Genomic DNA, 14127 nt, shown 5'->3' with positions numbered 1-14127 from the left:
CCCGTTGTTACCAGCGGAAGTGGTGGTCAGATGATGGGAGGAGTAGTCTTCCCCGGCCGGCCCGGGTACCATTCTTTGTGCGTTTTTGCGGCTTATTTAACTCATTGACTAGAATTGAGTCAGTCAAATACGCAGCAAACATCCGCAGCAAATCCGCAAGTATATTTATACCTGCGGGTTTGCCGCAGTTTAATTAAACTCAATGGGCGGAAAACACTGCAGAAACACTATAAAGAATGGACATGCTGCGGATTTAAACGCAATGACAATCATGTCAGGAAAATTCCGGATCATGTGCACAGCACATCAGGATTGTCATTGCGTTAGCTGGCACACGGGTTACCTAGCATTTCCGTGCGGAAAAAAACGCAGCGAAAACAATCAAAAACGCACAGTATGCACATAGCCTAATACTTATATTTTCGAAAGCATTCTTATTTTTTTTTTTTTAAACCAAATAAAGTTTAATCAACGAGAAATAAAGGATGCATGCGGATGTTATGTGGTTCAATGCAAGTCAATGGCAGCGATTTCGCCACGATTACACACAAGAAATGGTTGTGCTGTGGATTTTTCCGCAATGATAATCCGCAGCGGAAATTTCCACAGCATGTGAACAGCACATGCGGATTATCATTGGGAAACATGGCAGACAACTTATCAAGTGTTTTTAATGCGTTTTCGCGGCGGAAATGCAGCGCAGAAACGCATTAAACCTGCATCGTGGGCACACAACCTTACTGTATTAAAGGTAATGTAGAACAAATACAGATAGTCTATTCAAGTTATCACAAAACATGCATCAGTGGGTTCTGCCCACAAACAGATCATTATACCAAATAAACTGAGTTAACCATAGTCATGGTGCCTGTCTACTTCGGTTTAGTGAGATAGGCAGATTCGAAGACCACATAGAAGAAAGTGTGGCCCCAGAAGTCTTCTTTCCTCCCTTCCCCCTAGTCGGCCACCACCCCACCGGTTTTGGCAATCAGGAGGGAATCAATCTAACCGAAATTTGTGGCAATTTTCCAGGGCAGCACCAGCGTAATTCTTGCTTTGCAGGAATCTTTCCATAGCTGCCTAAAACTATTGCACAGTACAGTTTGAAATAATGAAGACAGCAGTATCCTGAACGTACACAAACCTCTCATTCAGCCTATATTGCACCCCTACAAAAGAAAAATCTGAGGCTTGGAATAGGCTACAAACTGCATACCATGGAGTCTGAAAATGAATAAAGGAATTAAAATTGCAGACTGAAGCTAATGAAGCTTTATTATCTAAAGGTAACCACTATCAGATGAAAAAAACTTCCTTTTTCATATCAAAAGTTGTCCATACTATTTAACTACTATACAGGCCTTTAAAATCTATTCTGCCTTTTGGAAACCTACCCAATAGATATTTTCAGAGTACCATACAAACATATGCCACGGTAGTACAGTACCAGGATGTTGACATTTTTAAAAACAGGAATTCATTGTTTCAACCCTTTACATTTTTTACTGGATTTATTGAAACTAAGTCTATATATAAGGAAAAAAAACAATAAATATGTCACTGTATACCATTTTACATTATGCTGCTTTTCATGAGAACAATACTACTAAATACGTGTGTCTTATTTACTATATGCACCCACTGCAGGGCACAAGATAGGAGTACGTCAATTTGGCATTTCACGCCAAAGATAATTTTAGGGCACCGCGCTACATTTACCAGTACTGCAGTCCCAGAATATTTAACTTTATCAAAAATGACAACGCTACAAAAAAAAAAAAAAAAAAAAAAAAAAAAAAAAAAAAAAGGGGGGGGGGGTTCTCCTAGGGGTCCCTGCATGTTAAAAGCCTCTACAATACTTTCACCTTTTCGCATTTTTTTTTTTGCATGTTTGTCAGACTTAAATGTTTCAGATCACAAAACAAATTTAAATATTAGATAAAGATAATACAAGTGAACACAAAATGCAGTTTTTAAATGAAGGTCTTTATTAAGGGAAAAAAAATCCAAACCTACCTAAAATTGATTGCCCCCTAAACCTAATAACTGGTTGGGCCACCCTTAGCAGCAACAACTGCAACCAAGCGTTTGCGATAACTGGCAATAAGTCTTTTACAACGCTCTGGAGGAATTTTGGTCGACTCATCTTTGCAAAATTGTTGTAATTCTGCGACATTGGACGGTTTCCGGCATGAACTGCCTTTTTAAGGTCATGCCACAGCATCTCAATCGAATTAAGATCAGGACTTTGACTAGGCCACTCCAAAGTCTTAATTTTGTTTTTCTTAAGCCATTCAGAAGTGGACTTGACGGTGTGTTTTGGATCATTGTCCTGCTGCATAACCCAAGTGAGCTTCAGCTTGAGGTCACAATCCTTCAGGATTTTTTGGTAGACAGAAAAATTCAGGGTTCAATTTACCACAGCAAGTCTTCCAGGTCCTGAAGCAGCAAAACAGCCCCAGACCATCACACTACCACCACCATATTTTACTGTAGGTATGATGCTCCTTTTCTGAATATGCTGTTTTACTTCTACGCCAGATGTAATGGGGCATACACCTTACAAAAAGTTCAACTTTTGTCTCGTCAGTCCACAGAGTATTCTCCCCAAAATATTGGCAATAATCAAGCTGTTTTCTGGCAAAACTGAGAAGAGCCTTTGTGTTCTTTTTGCTTAACAGTTGTTTTTGTCTTGGAACTCTGTCATGCATGCCATTTTTGCCAAGTCTCTTTCTAATGGTAGAGTCATGAACAGTGACCTTAAATGATGCAAGTGAGGCCTGCAGTTCTTTGGATGTTGCTGTGGGGTGTTTTGTGACCTCTTGGAGGAGTCGTCGCTGCACTCTTGGGGTAGTTTTGGTCGGCTGGCCACTCCTGGGAAGGTTCACCACCGCTCCATGTTTTCGCCATTTGTGGATAATGGCTCTCACTGTGGTTTGCTGGAGTCCCAACGCTTTAGAAATGGCTTTAGAACCTTTTCCAGACTGAGAGATCGCAATTACTTTGCTTCTCATTTGTTCCTGAATTTCTTTGGATCCCAGCATGATATCTAGCTTTTGAGGATCTTTTGGTCTACTTCACTTTGTCAGGCAGCTCCTATTTAAGTGATTTCTTGATTGAGAACAGGTATGGCAGTAATCAGGCCTGTGTGTGGCTAGGGAAATTGAACTCAGCTACCCAAAGATGTGATAAACCATAGGTAATTTATGTTTTAAGGAGGGGGCAATCACTTTTTCACACAAGGCCCTGTGGGAGTGGTGAATATTCATGACCTTTAATAACGGGCACACTGCTACTTCGCCACTGTCTTTTCCCCCACATCCCCCACCACCCACAATATTTATGTATAATCGGACTATAAGACGCACACCCCACTCTCCTCCAAAGTTTAGGAGTAAAAAAGTGTGTCTTATAGTCCGAAAAATACGGTAATGGCTTTGGAAACAAGGGAAGCAAAATGGAAAAGCAAAAACCCAAGGTGGTGAAGGGGTTAATCTAGTTCTTAAAAAAAAAATTTTTTTGAAAAGGTAGAACAATAGTACAATGTGCACATGCAGGATGCCCAAGTACAAGCTTTGCAGGTGTGTAGATACTTTAGATACTTCAGGGAAACTGAAGTTTAAAAAAACAACAAAAAAAAACACATCAACAACTTCCTACTTAATAATTTTTACTTATATAGCGCCAACATATTCCGCAGCACTTTACAATTTTATCCTTTCTTACATCTTATCCTTTCTTTTGACCCTGTTTGAAACTACCAAATATATAAAGAATTATATTCCATGTCCCTCAGGAGCTATACACCGCCTACCACCCTTGTGTCTTAATGTGCAACAAAGGGAAGTAAATGGAAGCTGAGCTGCATTACCTGTGAACGGCCACCATACATAGTGCAGAACTGTGGTGTCCCAGCTCCAAGCTATTATCCACCTACCAGATCAGAGTCAACTGCAGATGAAAGATAGAGCCTGCAGAGGTGAAAACTAGTAAAAAATGTAGGATACAAGTCACATAATGGCCAGAAATGCTGTTATTCCTTGTGCACAGACACAAAGCTTATTCTGAAAAGTTACTTGAAAGTATCGATTTGTAGGAGAAATGTAGCAATAGATAATCAGTGGTTGGCAGAGATGTCAATCCATTACAGTTATTTACTAGTCTTTTCTGTATATACAGTAGTTTTGTAGAACTAAATATTAATACCATAAGAATTGGTTGACCTAGATGGAAAATGTTCGTTTTTTTAACTTAACTGTAAAACATGATTAAAGGAACGATAAAATAATAAGATAAATGACCACAACAAAACACTAACCAACTAAAACTCACCAGAATTTTCAGAGAAAGAGTCCTCGCCAAATTCTACTTTTAAATCTTTCCGGGATGTAGCTTTCCCTAAGTACTTTTTATCGGTATCACACAGGAAAGTAACTGTGCTTTTCTTGAGGTTTCGAAGTATAACTCCATCATCTTCATCAATTCCACCTTCGTCAAATTTGTCGATAACCTTAGCAGTAGTAACTGAAAAAAACAAAAACATACATGAACACGCACAAGTGATACATATACAAAATAGTCAAGTATTGTATAAAAACCCAAGCGGAATTTATGTCAGTGGATTTGTTGAGATCAGTTTGAAAAAACTGTGGTGGTGGAGCACGACCATTAAAGGATGCACCAAATTCATTAAGGAGGCACACATCTCTTAATAAACTTGGCACATCTTACTCTAGGACTCCCTTTATTAACCCATAGAAAACACCAGTCTTAATTTATCAGGGCCATTGAACTTAATGTTAGTGGTAATATTTGGATGTGTTTTGCGTTAAAGAAAATATCTCAAATTTGACCAAAATTAACAATTTTTTAAACTTTGAATTTTTATACCTTGGAACCAGATAGTAATATCACACAAACAAAAAGTTAACAAATAACATTTTCAACATGTCTACTTTATGTCAGCATCATTTTCTCAAATGTCCTTTTATTTTGCTAGAATGTTTGAAGACTTAAAAGTTTAGAAGTAATTTTTTTTTTCCAGAACATTTTTTTATGGACCTATTCAGTTGTAATGTGCCTTTGGCGAGGGCTTATTTATTGGGAAATCCCAAAATGTGATACTATTTTAAAGATCATACCCCTCAAAAAATTCAAATCTGCTGTCAGGAAGTTGACAGGAAATAACACTAAGTGGAATAAAAATAATTTCTATAGAGACAACATATTCCACAGCACTTTAAATAGAGGGGACTTGTAAAGACAATAAAGACATTACAGAGTGACAATTCAACAGTTATCAAGATGATTGAGGACCCTGCTCACAAACATACAGATTATGAGGAAATAGGGGGGACACGAAAGGTAAATGGTAAAAAGTGCTGGTATTGTACGGTCCAGCTATCAATATAATAAATAGGGTATTTACATAACGCTGCATGAACCGGTCACCAGCCAGAGTGTGTACAGGACAGACACAGAGGGCCAGTAAGTGCATGGAGGGTGTGTACACAGATGCTACAAGGGTCCTGATTTGGAGGATAATTTTGGAAGGGCAAAACGGGAATAGTTAGATAAGTAAGATAAGGCGGTAAGCCAGACTAAAGAAGTGCGTTTTTAGGGCACGCTTAATACGGTGGGTATTGGGAATTAATCAAATTGTCCAGGATAGTGCATGCCGTAAGATTATTTTAGGTCATTAGCAAAACAAATGGCATGGGTAGTGTGGTAAACAGAGATGAGGGAGGAGATGTAGGGTGGTGCAGAACTGTGGAGAGCTTTTGTTGGTGAGAGTGAGAAGTTTATATTGGACTCTGTAGAGGATGGGCAACCAGTGCAATGAGTGGCACAGGGTAGAGGCATATGTTTAGCAGTTGGAGAGGAATATAATCCTGGCTGCTGTATTCAGCATGAATTAGAGAGAAAAACTTAGTGGAATGAAAAATCACATTGTTGCTTTGGCGTTAAGTTTTTCCATTTTCACAAGGGGTTATAAAACAAAATGCACCTCACAATTTTTACACAAATTTCTCTTAAAGGGAACTGGTCACCAGAAATAACGCTATTAACCTGCAGTTATGCGGTTAATCTGCAGGTTAACAGTGTAATTATGCTGCCTGGCGCCTGCACGCAGCCGAATGCAGCGGGAAGAAAATGAACTTTATTCTCCCCACCAGCATTCGGCTTCAGTCATTTCAACTGGCTGTCAGTCAGGGCCAGGGGCGCAGTTACAGCGGCCGCTCTGTATTCTCAGAGCGATGACTGAACCAGTATAATTGTAATTTTTTTATTCCCTAAAATATTGGGGATATCTATTTTTTTGCAAATTATGTGCAATATAAACCTATCAGGGGTCTCCATATAGCCTTAGAGCATCGCTAGCTGATATTTTCCTATGCTCGGAAAGGGAAATATACTGATTTGTCACCCCCGTGACTGAAACCAAATGTTGGTGGAGAATAAAGTTAAGTTCCTCCCGGCTGCGCGCAGACGCCGGGCAGCATAACCATAATAACACTGTTAACCTGTAGATTAAACACATATCTGCAGGTTGATAGCGCCATTTCTGGTGACAGGTTCACTTTAAAATGTGGTTATACCTGATACTACTGTCTGGGCACACGGCAGGGCTTGGAAGAGAAGATGCGCTATTTAATTTTTGGAGCACAATTTTGACAATATCTACCAAATGCATCTATATGCAGTCATACACTACTCTTCAAACACAAGGAATACAGATTTTGATGGAATAGACTGTGTATGGCATTTGCAATGCCCATGAAGTGCTGAAACCGCAGAAATCTGTCACAAGTGACCCTATTTTGGAAATTATATATCTCAAAGATTTCATCTGGGGGTCCAGTGAGCATTTTGACAAAACAGGTTCCTCACAGAATTTTTTGAATAATGGGTCAAAAGCATTAAGAAAATAATAATTTTTAGTACTAAAATGTTATATTAGTTATAAATTGTTAATTTTCAGAAGGGTTGACAGGAGAAAAAAGACCCCACAATTTTTCATGCGATTTCTCCCAAACATGACAATTCACCACATGTGGTCAAAAACCACTATTTGACTAGACAACATGACTTAGGAGGAAGGAGCACCTTTCCTGAAATTGCTTAGGGCGCTGCCATTTTTTTTGAGCCCCTAAGGAGGCAGAAAATCCCCAATAGTGACCCCATTATGGAAACTGGTGAATTCATTGCGGGTGCAGTGACTATTTTGGTCTCACAGGTGTTTTCCAAAAAAAAAATATGGAGTGGATGTTGCAGAGTGAACACTGTAAATATGCCAGCTGAGTGCCTAACACATTATACCAGCTTGTGTTTCTGGAAATAGGGTCACCATAATCTATTCAGCGGGTTCTCCCCCAGCTCGCTACAGCAACGCCAAACATGTGGATGCTGACTGCAGTTAGGGCATTGTGAGGTATATAACATTTTTAACTGCTTTTAAGGCTAGGTTCACATTTATCCTGTGCTTTACGTTGAGCACTTGTGTTGGGGTGTCCAACTAAATCCCTAGAAAACAGGACTTGAGATGTATTTTGGGGATTTTATAGCAGATTGAGTCACTTTGGACTCTTTCAGGTCTCTGATGTAGCGGTGTCCTGTCATTTTAGGTATGAACTTAACAGTGGTCGACCACACGTTTGTGCGCACCGACAAAGACAACACGGGGGCCAGATAATCCAAAGTGACTCCATCTGCCTCATTATCCTTAGTGGTTTCATTGGGGGTTACATTTGATTTACATTTTTCACAGAGTTAAACGGAAACCCTTAGGTAAGTGCTCAGTGTAGATACCGGATAAATGTGAACCGAGGTTTATTCCAATTTTTTGGGAGGCAAAATAATTACACCACAGTTCAAGAATTTGTTCATTTTGTTTCACAACATGCACAATGTGGTAAGGATTTGCAGTAAATGAGAAGACTGCTTTATTATTCAGGTCAGTATGATGAGACTAGATTTAGAGGGGGCTTTTTTTAGGTTCCGGTATTGTTGCACACTATAAACGTTTGTGGGGGGGTTTTCGTCACCATATTGACAGCTGTGTGAGTATTTGTTTTTTGAAATATTGGTATGTGCAATAATTTGTGGATAGCTTTTTATTCACTTTTTGGGCAAAAAATAAACAAAAACTAGCAATCAGTAATTGTTTTTATATATTTTTTATGCCATTCACTGTGTGGTAAAAGTGAAAAGACAACTATTCTTCAGTTCAGTAAGATTACAGTGATACAAGATTTATAAGGTGTTTTTTTTTAGGTTTTGTAATTTTTGTTCTCTGAGCAATTTTTTGCAAAGAGTAATTTGGATCTGCATTGCCATATTTTGAGAGCTAGAACATTTTTTTTTTTATTATTTTTACGCCTGCAGAGCCACATGAGGGCATGTTTTTCATCAGATGAGTTGACATTTTTAGTGATATTTTTCTTTTGCATGACTTTTTGATCCCTTTATATTCTATTTTTGTGTGTCAGTATTATGAAAAAAAGCTATATTTTTGTCTTGTTCTTTATGCTAACCTTATGGGTTAAATAATGGGATAGTTTATTACATGGCTATGAAATAAACGATTATTAATTTATTTTTACAATACAACCTGTGTTTGCATGGGACTTCCAACATTTTACAATTTGAGCTCTAATCTAATGCTTGGCAATACTTGTATTCTGCAATGGATATAACCCGTCATATACTGACACACTGCCGGAAGGATCCTGGTTATGACAGGGCTTAAAAGGCCACCAAAGTTGGTGAATAGTGATGAGCGAGTATGTTCCGTTAACCCTTTCGGCGAGCATGCTCGGGTGCTCGCCGAGTATCTTCAGCGTGCTCGGGTGTTATGTTTTAGTCGTGCTGTGTGCATGATTTGCGACTGTTTGACAGCTTTAATACATGTGAAAAATACCTAAGAAACAGGCATTCCTCACACGTATTAAAGCTGTCAAGCAGTCGCAACTCATGCACACAGCGTGACTAAAACATAACACCCGAGCACGCCGAAGATACTTGGGAAACACCCGAGCATGCTCGTAAATCTCGAGTAACGAGCATGCTCGCTCAATCACTATTGGTGAACTCTGGGGCCATTACTTGGCTTTTTGGTTCGCATTGCAAACATCGCTACCCCTTGATTGCATTGCGGTGGTGCCGATGGGATAATACCGATCGTGTATGATGCAGCAGTATATCCACTGTGTTATAAAATTTACACCCACTCACCCTGCACACAATAGGGATCACTGAGTCAGGGCTGTGGAGTCGGTAAGCCAAACCTCCGACTCCTCAATTTGCCTGCCTCCCGTCTCCACAGCACTCCTCACTACTGAGCGTGTACATAAAGTGCAGCACAGATTCATCTCAACTAAAAGTCTAGATCCTTAGATCAGGAACAGAACAGACATTTATAGGACATTTTATAACTTTACCAAATTCTTATGAAAACATTTACAGCCCATGCTGCATTGTACTACTGTACCCAATTTACTATATATTTTAGGAGTCAGAGTCAGTCCATTTTATACCGACTCCACAGCCCTGATTATGCGCTAGGTACTTAAACGTCTGAGAAATAAGGACCCTTAATAACTGCAGTAAAACAATGTAAATCAGCAGTCGTTAGGAGGTTAACGTATGGATTAAATACTTTTATATTTTGATTGACCAGACTGGATCTATTCTACATGACAAACAGAATCTATCATAGCAAGCTACTGCTAAACCCCAATATATGGTATATCTTTTCCTGTATGCTTTAATTGATTGATGCAATAGCCTTTGTTCTCAATACATTAATGGTCTATGCAACATTTCCCTATAAAACTCAACATGTACGTTTAATGCGCGCTATAAAGGATGCCATACAGCGGCCTCAGTCAAGGTGTCGGACACTCCACCATCTTTGTTTCTTTTGAGCCGAGATTGGTTTCCTTGTATAAATTGGCAAAGTCATTTCAATTATAAATTTCCTAATTTATAGTCATTTCTAGAACCACTGTTCAATTAAAGGGGTTGTCCACTACTGAACAAACCATTCTTAAAAACTAAAGTGAACAATGTAAACGTAATAAAAAAAAAGATGATAAAAAAAAAGTGTATACTCACCTCCCAGACCGCTACGTTCCAGAAATGTCGGCATTGTGTCTGCCAGCACTCAAGTAACATTGTTATCTCATCTGAGTGCTGCAGACCATAACTCAGACTGACGGAACGATGAAGGCTACAGTCCATCAGCATCCGCGGATATCATGTGAGCGTTGGCAGACAGCGCTGGAATGGCACCGGTCCGGAAGGTTAAGTATACTTATTTTACATGGGGCATCTTAGTGTATAAGGAGTTGCCCAACCGTGGACAACCCCTTTAAACCCAAATTTGATGAGGATTTGGAATCTATTCAATATAAAATTGGCCTAAACATCTGATGTGCATATTGTACAGTTCAGATTTCTTCCTGGTCATAAAACTTCAATACAATACAATATCTAGAACTTTTTTGCTAACAGAAGTCAATGAGTTTGTTTGGAATTTGCTGGAAATAAAGCAACACTTGCTCTTTGCAGCCTGTTATGTGGACATTTCCAGACTACAGTCAGTGGAAGTGATCATGTCTGCACACCGCTGGGTATTTAGAAGAATGACAACAAAGTGACAGGGTTTCTGGAATACTGCCTTTTGTCTTCAGCGGTTGCAAATCTCAGCCACATGTACATATCTGTCATGTTCCACGTCTAACACTGTGATGCACGATATTTAGGTCATCGTGCTGTCTCCCCAACAAATCACACTGTCTGGAAAACCCAGACCTCCATTTTACACAAAAAAAGAAATAAAAAATCAAATGACAGAATTAAAAATTATGCCATTTTCTTCTGTAACACAAATGTTTGGTAACCTCTACATTAATGGCACTCATCATGGCGCATGCAGACAGCTCAGATTTTAGGTCAGTATTTCGCATCCACTGATAAAGGCAGAAAATAAATTAAATATTTACACATTTGTTCTTCCTAACATTCTATGGCCCCGATTCATCATTACCGCTTCTCCACATTCTCGATACGTTTTGTGACACTTTTTGCATAGGCCTTTTTTAAGGCTAAGTTCACATGTCCAGGTTCCAGCAGCAATCAGTCATCTAAGAAGAACAAAAAGATTGTGTAGACAACTTTTTTGTCCAGCTAAAAATCTGATTGCAACTGGATCTGTATTTTTTAAACATTGAAGTCTATGGAAAAAGGATCCATGAAATAGCCATTCATTTTTCTTCCATTTGAAACATCCATTTTTTGCTCACTGGATCAATTTCCAATGGATAATTACTTTATAGTTCACCTGCCCAGTAGTCGTCAGTTTGAAACGGATCCAGTAAGCAAAAAATGGATGTTTCAAATGGAAGAAAAATGCATGTCTATTTGACGGATCCACGACATGTAATGACATTCAATCGTTTAAAATCTGCAGGGGAGACCAGCATCTCCACTGCAGAAAGTGACATGCTGCAGCTCATAAACCCGCACCGTGGGTGAGTTTATGCAGCGATAAAAACAAGACAGACAAAAACCATTTTTGATATGGTGCCAAATTCATAAACCGCGTGTGCCATTTTGAAGAGTTTGGTGCAAAAAACATCAGAGAAAAGCACAAGACAAGAAAAAAAAAATAATGAAAAAAAGACTTCAATAAATCACAAATGATGATTTGGAGTCAATGTCTTCATGGATAAAAAATATGAAAAAAATCTGCTTGGGGTAGTAGGGATCCAAACTTGGGATTTTTTAAGCGAATAGAACAAGAGAAATACGCCAGTTCTATCTCCCCCAAGCGCTATATTACTTTGTCTTTTCCACACGGACATAAAAAAAATCCGAAATCTGAAGGTCTTATTGTGAGACCAAAGCGTCACATTTTGCTTGGAATGCTCTACAATAAACCAAATACAGAACTGGCAGGTTTTCTCCGAATGCATCGATCTTTCACAATGTAATATACAGTATCTCATGAAATCTAGAGTATGACTGAAGCAGGTATATCACACCAGTTGGGCACCGCTACGCCACACGAAAGTCAAAACCCCCACATCCGAACAGGTGAGGGGCCTTACAGCACACGAGCGCAGGTCTCCCCCCCCTCCCCTCCACCTTGCACCACACATGCGCGGTCCCCCCCCCCACCTTGCACCACACGCGTGGGTCTCTCCCCCCCCTCCACCTTGCACCACACGCGTGGGTCTCTCCCCCCCCCCTCCACCTTGCACCACACGCGTGGGTCTCTCCCCCCCCCCTCCACCTTGCACCACACGCGTGGGTCTCTCCCCCCCCCTCCACCTTGCACCACACGCGTGGGTCTCTCCCCCCCCCCTCCACCTTGCACCACACGCGTGGGTCTCTCCCCCCCCCCTCCACCTTGCACCACACGCGTGGGTCTCTCCCCCCCCCCCCTCCACCTTGCACCACACGCGTGGGTCTCTCCCCCCCCCCCTCCACCTTGCACCACACGCGTGGGTCTCTCCCCCCCCTCCACCTTGCACCACACGCGTGGGTCTCCCCCCCCCCTCCACCTTGCATCACACGCATGGGTCTCCCTCCACCTTGCATCACACGCGTGGGTCTCCCCCCCCCTCCATCTTGCACCACACGCGTGGGTCTCCCCCCCCCTCCACCTTGCACCACAAGCGTGGGTCTCCCCCCCCCTCCACCTTGCATCACACGCATGGGTCTCCCTCCACCTTGCATCACACGCGTGGGTCTCCCCCCCCCTCCACCTTGCACCACACGCGTGGGTCTCCCCTCCCCCTCCACCTTGCACCACACGCGTGGGTCTCTCCCCCCCCCCTCCACCTTGTACCACACGCGTGGGTCTCTCCCCCCCCTCCACCTTGCACCACACGCGTGGGTCTCTCCCCCCCCCTCCACCTTGCACCACACGCGTGGGTCTCTCCCCCCCCCCTCCACCTTGCACCACACGCGTGGGTCTCTCCCCCCCCCTCCACCTTGCACCACACGCGTGGGTCTCTCCCCCCCCCCTCCACCTTGCACCACACGCGTGGGTCTCTCCCCCCCCCCCTCCACCTTGCACCACACGCGTGGGTCTCTCCCCCCCCCCCCTCCACCTTGCACCACACGCGTGGGTCTCTCCCCCCCCCCTCCACCTTGCACCACACGCGTGGGTCTCTCCCCCCCCCCCCTCCACCTTGCACCACACGCGTGGGTCTCTCCCCCCCCCCCCCTCCACCTTGCACCACACGCGTGGGTCTCTCCCCCCCCCCCCTCCACCTTGCACCACACGCGTGGGTCTCTCCCCCCCCCCTCCACCTTGCACCACACGCGTGGGTCTCTCCCCCCCCTCCACCTTGCACCACACGCGTGGGTCTCCCCCCCCCCTCCACCTTGCATCACACGCATGGGTCTCCCTCCACCTTGCATCACACGCGTGGGTCTCCCCCCCCCCTCCACCTTGCACCACACGCGTGGGTCTCCCCCCTTCCACCTTGCATCACACACGTGGGTCCCCCCCTCCACCTTGCATCACACACGTGGGTCTCCCCCCTCAGTTTATCGTTCTCCTTTTACAAAAACACTAAAGCACAGCTATACATGGCCTCATGCCACCCCCGTACCTTCATCGGGATCATCCTCAGGATCCCAAAACCGGGGCTGTGGATTTAGTAAACTCTCCAGCTCCAGAGACAAGGGCGCCGCCATCTTGCTGTAGCACGCTCCCCGGACGCCACGCCCCTATGTGCTGACGTCACGTTTCCGCGGTGAGTTCTAGGTGCGAGGTTGCAGTGTCCCGGGCCGTGCTGTGCGCGGCACCACCATGCAGGGGGATGGCTGCGCATCTCCCCAGACGATTAGCTCCGAGCAGCTGGTTACCGGTCCGTGTACACAGCACAATGCCTAGTCTGCTGCTCCGGAGACACAGGACCGCGGGGCCGGCATGGTGCTCCTGTGTGACAGCGGCTATACGGTTCTGTGTCATCTCTGTAATGGAGCTCTAGCTACGGACGCCACACGGTTAATGCCCCCATTGACTTCTATGAGTATGCTCATCAGTAGCACAGAAGAGCCCGCACTGCTCCATGCTCATCCCTTCTGGGCCGTCTGCTGCTGACTGAC

At 43.0% G+C, this 14127-nt stretch overlaps 1 protein-coding gene across 2 annotated transcripts in view; it reads right to left on the bottom strand.

Moving 5' to 3' along the window:
• The window catches only part of AATF (apoptosis antagonizing transcription factor), a 162571-nt gene extending 148786 nt beyond the window's left edge, over positions 1–13785 (bottom strand). For both annotated transcript variants that reach the window (XM_073666701.1, XM_073666702.1), the window contains exons 1-2: positions 13629–13785; positions 4333–4524 (exon numbers count right to left, since the gene is read on the bottom strand). In XM_073666701.1, coding sequence (XP_073522802.1) covers positions 4333–4524; positions 13629–13713 — 277 coding nt within the window. In that variant the 5' untranslated portion in view covers positions 13714–13785. The remainder of the gene's footprint in view (positions 1–4332; positions 4525–13628) is intronic.
• Between the last annotated feature and the right edge of the window lie 342 nt (positions 13786–14127).

Source organism: Phyllobates terribilis, unplaced genomic scaffold, assembly GCF_046119375.1.
Source record: "Phyllobates terribilis strain yellow unplaced genomic scaffold, ASM4611937v1 Scaffold_2__4_contigs__length_985480577, whole genome shotgun sequence".
In the NCBI taxonomy this organism is placed as follows: domain Eukaryota; kingdom Metazoa; phylum Chordata; class Amphibia; order Anura; family Dendrobatidae; genus Phyllobates; species Phyllobates terribilis.
Note: the sequence above shows the minus strand (reverse complement) of the source record. Positions and strands in the feature narration are given on the sequence as shown.